The sequence below is a fragment of the Seriola aureovittata genome, chromosome 9 (assembly GCF_021018895.1).
Source record: "Seriola aureovittata isolate HTS-2021-v1 ecotype China chromosome 9, ASM2101889v1, whole genome shotgun sequence".
NCBI lineage: Eukaryota > Metazoa > Chordata > Actinopteri > Carangiformes > Carangidae > Seriola > Seriola aureovittata.
In genome coordinates, this window is record NC_079372.1 from 16,577,533 (window position 1) to 16,585,314 (window position 7,782).

A 7,782-nucleotide genomic window follows, 5' to 3' on the forward strand; every position below is an offset into this window, starting at 1 on the left:
GGCATTATAATCAATAAAAGACACACACACTTTTTTGCATTTAACACTGACATAGAAGTGCAAACAAATTTGATTTTTATTTCATTATAAACAAGGTCCCTTTGTTCCACATTCACTGTACGCTCCCTCCTTCTGTTTTTTTGCCCCCTCCAGCTTGTGACTGTGACTGGCGTGGCATTGAAACCTCTCAGTGCAACCGCGTGACGGGCCACTGCGTTTGCCAGCAGGGGGTGTCAGGTGTTCGCTGTGATCAGTGTGCCAGAGGCTTCTCTGGCCAGTTCCCCAACTGTCAGCCCTGTCACCAGTGCTTTGGGGACTGGGATCGCATTGTGCAGGTGCGGTTGAGAACAGAGGGTGTAATCTGTATTGAGTTATAGGAATGCCATAAAACATAATACATCTGTAAAAGAATAAGAAAATAAATGTGGAAATATAATGAGGAATAAATAAAATATACGAATAGTAAGACAAAAATAAAAGAATAGTTATAAGCATTTAAATTTAGTTGTTCATTTATTTATTTATTTATATACTGTATATATTTATTTTTTTGTTTTTTGTTTTACATATAAATCCAGTTTTTTATATATATATATATATATATGTGTGTGTGTGTGTGTGTGTATAATGTTATTTATTCATTTTTATCCCTTTTATTTTATTTTTTTTCCAATTGCTTTTGCTTTTGCTGTCATGTCTGGCACTCCTCAATATTTGCCGCACCATCTTCAAAACATGGTTCAATTCAAAACTTTCATCCACATACTGAGCACGTGTTAAAGGAACCTGCTGGAGAGGATAATAGTGGAGGATAACAGCAGCAGAACATGTGAAATACTGAATAGGTCAGTTCATTGTCTTACTTTTCACATTGTTGTCTCATTTCCAGGACCTGGCAGTGCGTACCAAGGCTCTGGCAGAGCGTGCCCATGAGATTCAGACCACTGGGCTTACTGGGGCCTATGAAAAGGCCTTCAGAGACCTGGAGGAGAAACTGGCACAAGCTCAGGGAATTGTTAACGCACGCAATGCCACCGCTGCAGCCGTGGCTACCCTAATGGAGCTTATTGAAGATCTTAGGTACAGGCTGTTACATTCCACTGCATTTTAACTGTTCTCTATGTAAACATATTCATCTCCAGTCATTTTTTCTGTCCACAGATTTATTCAGTTTTGTCCCAGAAAGTGAATTTTCAATCATATCAGTGTCACGGTTTAGATTCCCCCAACGACTGCTTGTCTTGTCCCACAGAGCGCAGATCAGTGATACCACTGACACCCTGAACCGCCTGGAAGGAGACCTAACCATCGTACAGGACAGCAACTCTGAGGCAAGCAAGGAGCTGAGTGCTCTGGAGAGAGAGGCTAAAGAACTCAACCTCACTTCAGAGCAGCTACACCGCCAGCTGGATATCCTCAAGAACTCCAACTTCCTAGGTGATAGAGTTGTTTCCTTTAACTGCCCATAGTTTCATTTCATTTAAACTTTGTCTTCCCATTTCCATCCCAGAGTCAAGAATCCGTAGTCCCTAACAATCCTCAGACTTACTCCAACATTAATTTGATCCTCCTCCAGGTGCGTACGACAGCATCCGTAGCTCCTACAACAAGTCTTGTGATGCTGAGCGGCGTGCCAACGAATCAACAACCACCAGGCCCAACACAGTCAGTCAATCAGCGGACACCCGCCGCCGCACCGAGCGCCTTATCAACGCCAAGAAGGACGACTTCAACCGTAAAAACGCAGCCAACAAGCGTGCGCTGGGAGACCTGAACACCAGGGCGCAGGGCCTGGACATGAAGAAGATCAATGAGAAGGTTTGATCGTATTCTTTAATCTCTGTAGCAGCCCGATTGAAATATGATGCGATCCATGTATACAGCTATAAAAAAAAGAAGCAGAGATTAGATTTGCCACCAAGAATTTGCACTGAAGTAATTACAGAAGTGGTTAAACTGACGGACGGATGAGAAAAAGTCGCATTATGGTCGGTAAGCGAAGAGGAGTCGTAAGGACAGCAGAGGAGTGATTATAAATAATGCTTATAATATCCACACAAATACTATCACATGTGTAACTGTCCCGACAGGTGTGTGGTGCCCCGGGTGATGCTCCCTGTGCCGAAAGCCCTTGTGGGGGTGCGGGTTGCCGTGACGATGAGGGAAACCGTCACTGCGGAGGCCTGAACTGTAATGGCGCTGTGGCAGTAGCTGACAATGCACTGGAGAGAGCCAGACATGCAGAGAAGGAGCTGAACAAAGCTATGGGAGAGGTGGAGGGACTCTTTACCAAGGTACGTACTACAGCCACATGAGAACAGTTAGACTTTTACACTTCACCTGTTTAAGATATATAGGATGTCATCTGTTAGGCCAGACCAAACACTGATGTTTAGGAGTGCACATTTATAGCAGTGCAGCTGCATTCTGGGAAATGTGTGCACTTAGACAAAATAAATTTGAGTGAAAAAGAACACTTACTGAGTAACCAAAGGTGAAGAGAAGATAAGATAGCAGCTATGGTGAATGACTTCCATCTGTTAGCCCTTTGTGTCTTCTATCAGCATTTCCTCCTTTTCTTTCAGGTGGCAGAGGCCAAGACCAAGGCAGAGGAGGCCAAAGGTAAAGCCCAGGCAGCTCTGGACAAAGCCACAGCCACCAAAAACAAAGTGGAGCGCTCCAACAATGACCTGAGAGACCTCATCAAACAGATCAGAGAATTCCTCACCCGTGAGTCTACGATTAGTTCCATTTCATAAGCTTTCTAACAACACATGCAAGAATCATGTCGCCTGTTAATCGACCCATCTGTTTCTCATATCCATCACAGAGGAAGGAGCAGATCCAGACAGTATTGAGGCAGTGGCGAACCGCGTCCTGGAGCTCTCCATCCCTGCCTCGCCCCTCCAGATCAGGCATCTTGCTGATGAAATCAAAGAGCGGGTCCGGAGCCTTTCGAATGTTGACGCCATCCTGGAGCAGACGCAGGACGATGTCCGCAAGGCCGAGCAACTGCTGCTGGACGCCAAGAGGGCGAGGTAGTTAGAACAGAGTCGGACTTTAAAACATATGTATTGGTTTAGGAATAGAGTATTCTGTGTTTATTCATCCTCTCCCTATCACTGTGTTGTTGTTGTTGTTGTTGTTGTTGTTGTTGTTGTTGTTGTTGTTGTTGTTGTTAAGGCATCGTGCTGAGGGGGTGAAGACCACAGCGGAGACAGTGAAACAGGCCTTGATGGATGCTAAGACTGCCCAGACATCAGCAGAGAAGGCCATAGCAAAAGCCAAAGCTGACATTGACATGACGGAGGCCCGACTGGCACAGGTAAACCCCCAAAAACCTGAGAGACAACACCCTGTTCGACAGTCACATCGCAGTCCAATATATTTTCAGTTTTAGCTTTAAAAACCTTGAGTGGAAATGAATGAAACTTGGATCTGTCTGTGTGAAACAGTGAAGAGACTGAAACTTTCCTTGAATTAGTGCATCAAAGAAAAAACTGAAATGTTTCCATCATATTTTCTACACTGTTGTTCATCAGTTGAGGTTTGACTGGAGCTTTTAATTACCTTATCTCATTATGACCTCTTCTTCTGCAGAGGTCTAATGGCACTCAACTGGAAAATTGGCACCACAACTGTTTATACAACTGTTTATCTTGACGCGTTCAACTCCTAATATTCACATGAATTAATTTGTAAACTAATTGAAACACATTAATAAGCATTTTGTTTTGCTGATTTTCTGGAAGCTGGCCAGGTGGTCAGATTTTCCTTGCAGAACATTTTCTTCACTGGACCAAAAAATAAATCATCAGTTTTTATGTGATCATGTACCGAACCTGTTGCCATCCCCGGAGCCAGATATCTTCTTTAGGAGTTGTTGGAGAGTAAAACAGATGTTAAAATAGCATAAAGTAGCAGTAATATTTTGCCTTTCAAATGAAAGCTTAGGTTGCTCCCGTAGACTGTAAATAAAGTTTCTGAAGAGCGGTTTTGAAGTGGGCTGCTCTGCTGTCGCCATCTCGACCTCCCGGGTAATCCAAAAATGGGCAGAGGAGGGGAGTGTGTGTGGAGCCAAGACTTCTGTGAATTCATACGTTCACCCATATGTCACGCAAAGCGGCCTCACCCTCAGTCATGCATAACTGTTACTAGTATTATATATTTAAGAGTTGTATAAAAAGTTGAAGTTGGAGCAGGAAATTAGCTCTAGAGACCAAAACCATTTATTGTACCAGGCTGTAAACATGTTTATTTCTATGGGGATTGGCTCACTTTTGGTGTGAAAAAATCTGTGATTCCTCTAAAATACTGTGCGTTCAGAACACACACACACACACGCACACACACACACACACACACACACACACACACACACACACGGGTTATCAACATTTAGGACTCTGCTTTTTTTTAATCAGACCTTGGCTCATAACGGCCACACAAACCTTGTAATGATGATGTTTCAGAAGGATCAGAATACACTTTGTTTGTGCGTGTTCTCCTTAGATCGAGTCAGAGACGTTCAACAGTGAGAAGGACCTGAATGATGCCATGGTCCGCCTGGGCACACTGGGGCAGGAGATCAATGCCCTGAAGACCAAACGTGCCAACAACAGCATGGCAGCTGCCCGAGCCGAGGAGACAGCCACCATGGCACGAGACAAGGCCAACGAAGCCAAGCAGGTGTGTGTGTGTTTGTTTGTGTGTGTGTGTGTGTGTCTCATTAAAAGTGTATACGGCTATTATAGAAAACCCTTCTTCCTGTCTTGATGCCCAGATTCTAGATGGCCAGCTGACAGATAAATACCATGAAGTGCAGCAGCGGGTTGACACCAAGGCCAAAGCTGTGCAGGACGCCAAGAAAAGAGCTGAGAGCCTCAGAGATGAAGCAAAGGAATTACTGAGAGACGCCCAGAACAAGCTGCAGAGACTAGCAGGTAATTAATAACATCTGTGTGTGTCTCTGTGTGTGTGTGTTTATGTGTCTATGACGACAGATACAGAGGTTTAAGGGGAGTGGATGTGTTTGTAGGAAGGACATTATGTTTTTTTTTAATTAAATCTCTTTTACAACATTGAAAGTGACGATACTTACAGTCTCTGCGTTGTGTAGAAGACAGTGTTGAAGGAACAGCTGGCAGCTGACTGGTTGACTCCAACGAGGAGACACAGACAGGCCCGGTCTAAAGAAACCTATTCAGTCCAAAAGAAAACCATAATCATAGGAAACTGAAAATACTAATGAGTGAACTGTAGCCCAGTTCAGTAACCATTATAAATATGAATTAATACACATAGATAATCATTCTGTAAGTCAATATAGTTACTTTCTCTCTCAGATAGGATATACACTAATATATTAATATTTATAGATTTTCATTCGACAGTCACACACTCACCTGGGGGATAGAAGCCCGCCCGGTCTGGCTTGTTGCCCTGGTAATAGACTTTATATAGTTGCATTGTTACCTTGGATACTGTGTAACCTACCGCTAAATACGAGATAAAAATGACAAACATGAACACTTTACAACAAACAAATAAAGATAAAATTGCAAGAATCAGTTTTATATTATAAGATTTTGCAATTATATATAGTAACCATTTAAAGGTTTTTAAAGTTACATGCCAGAGGCCCATGTTACACTAGCACCACATGCTATTGCCTGGCCTGTGTAACCACTCCTGATATTCCCTGTTGTCACAGAGCTGGAAAAAAACTATGAGGAGAACCAGAGGAGGTTGGAGGGGAAAGCTCGCCAGCTGGACGGCTTGGAGGACAAAATGAGAGCCATCCTCAATGACATCAACAAACAGATCCAGATCTACAACACGTGCCAGTAACTCACCTCTACATGTCGTATGGAAACGGGTCCATCATTGTGTTGTTCTGCCATTTCCTTCACATACAGAAAACTGTCAACGGACTTTGAGGAAATAAAAAAAGAGAAAGCTGGGGTAGTTATTTTATCACACAGCAGGTGAATTTGCATATTTATGGTCCAAATTGTCTTGTGACTATTTAAAAATTGTTGCTACCATATTGAGATATATGAACATACCCATGACTGAATATCTATCTATATATAGATTTATCTATATATAGATATATATACATATAAAAATCTATTAAATTTGTATTTTGAATTTGAAAAACAAAAATTAAGTTTTAGAAAAGTCAGTAATACATACATTTGGGTGAAAATAATGATTTGAAAAGAAGCTGTAGTTTAAATGTTTATTGTTTGGGTTTTTTCTTATTCTTACATTGAGTGACAGCTGTATAATCAGTACGTCATTATTATTTTCTCCAGTTTTTCTATGAACTCTGTTACTACTGGAAGTATTCTGAGCTGTGCTCATCACAAGAGGATGTCATTTAAATTGCACTAGACTGTCTTTTTGCAGCAGGAAACACAACAACCTTTGGGTGCATGAGGACATAACAGCAGAGTGACAATCTGTTCAAATTTATTTTTGGTACAAATCATTACAAATATTTTAATTTGTTGTATTTTCAAATAAGCCACAAAACAGAGACAAGTGTATAGATGCTGGAGTCTAGTCTCTGCGTAGCTTTGAGGACATGGCTTTTCAGTAAGGATTAAGAGATGAACTGGTTTATCGCATTCATGTGGATTTTATATTTAGGATCTTCAGATAAAAATGACACCTACTCTGGTGCTAGGAATTGTTTTTGAATTACATCTTGCCTTTATACAAATAAGAGGGAAACAAATGGTATGATCTGACCATTTTGTGTGAAAATGAAATGAACTGTTTGACTTGCTAAGCCAAGAGATAAAAACCTGCCCACAACCACCTCCGCCTGCAGTAGGAGGATGGCTGTACATTGGTAGTATAGAAATAATGTAGAGAGCAGTGTTAGCTAACAGCGTATACAGTATGTTAGCAGCACGACTCAGAGCTGTATGCTGTATCAGTCTGTATGAAATATCCCAACAACAAGACATGGTGGTTTCTGACGTGTTCTGAAGAGGCCACTGTACAGAGGATAAAGCAGTGTGATTTAAGATTGATTTAGCTTTTCTTGCTAAAAAGCTAGATGAGAAGATTCATACCACGTTCAAAATGAAGCTGGATCCAGGAGATGGTTGTCTTAGCTTATCATAAAGACTGAAGACAGGGAGAAACAGCTAGCCTGGCAATGTCCACAGCTAAACAATCAGCCTACCAGCACCTGTCAAACTCACTAATGAACACATTCGCCAGGAAAGACTTGAGCACGGCACTGTTCCTGGCCAAGAAATAGATGAACTATTCCTTTACCGGGATTAATTTAGTGAATGCCAAACCCATGATCCACAGATTGAGTGTTTTGATTATGAAATATACTGTGATGGGATATTTACGAGCCGCAGCAATTGTTGCGTCACTGACACGACATAGTATTCTACAGTATGTACAGTGTTGAATTGTGCCTTATACTGTGCCAGTATCTTGGACATTTACTCATGTAGTGTTTGCATGACAATGTGTGTTTTAGGAAACATAACAAACCAAAAAACTAACTTGGTTCACATATTTTCCCCCAGCCTGCCTATCAGCCGGCAGCTACGTGATTTTGATAACTAACTGCCAAAGCAAAAAAAAAAAAAAAACAAAAAAGAATTTTGTGTAAAGTTTTACACTGTACAGTTTTGTGAATAAAGCTTAAATGACTTAACATTTCTCTTTGTTGAAGCAATTTCTTTGAGCATCACCATCATCAGTTAGAATTCAGATCACACATTCTGATCATATGAAAAGTTTCTA

General features: G+C 41.5%; 1 protein-coding gene across 2 annotated transcripts in view; it reads left to right on the top strand.

The window, feature by feature from the left end:
* lamb2 (laminin, beta 2 (laminin S)) overlaps positions 1 to 7,695 on the top strand; it is a 44,457-nt gene extending 36,762 nt beyond the window's left edge. For both annotated transcript variants that reach the window (XM_056385164.1, XM_056385165.1), the window contains 11 exons: positions 154 to 335; positions 890 to 1,080; positions 1,253 to 1,437; positions 1,577 to 1,818; positions 2,091 to 2,294; positions 2,586 to 2,730; positions 2,831 to 3,038; positions 3,184 to 3,325; positions 4,513 to 4,689; positions 4,784 to 4,943; positions 5,714 to 7,695. In XM_056385164.1, the coding sequence (XP_056241139.1) occupies positions 154 to 335; positions 890 to 1,080; positions 1,253 to 1,437; positions 1,577 to 1,818; positions 2,091 to 2,294; positions 2,586 to 2,730; positions 2,831 to 3,038; positions 3,184 to 3,325; positions 4,513 to 4,689; positions 4,784 to 4,943; positions 5,714 to 5,850 (1,973 nt within the window). In that variant the 3' untranslated portion in view covers positions 5,851 to 7,695. The remainder of the gene's footprint in view (positions 1 to 153; positions 336 to 889; positions 1,081 to 1,252; positions 1,438 to 1,576; positions 1,819 to 2,090; positions 2,295 to 2,585; positions 2,731 to 2,830; positions 3,039 to 3,183; positions 3,326 to 4,512; positions 4,690 to 4,783; positions 4,944 to 5,713) is intronic.
* Positions 7,696 to 7,782: the final 87 nt, after the last annotated feature.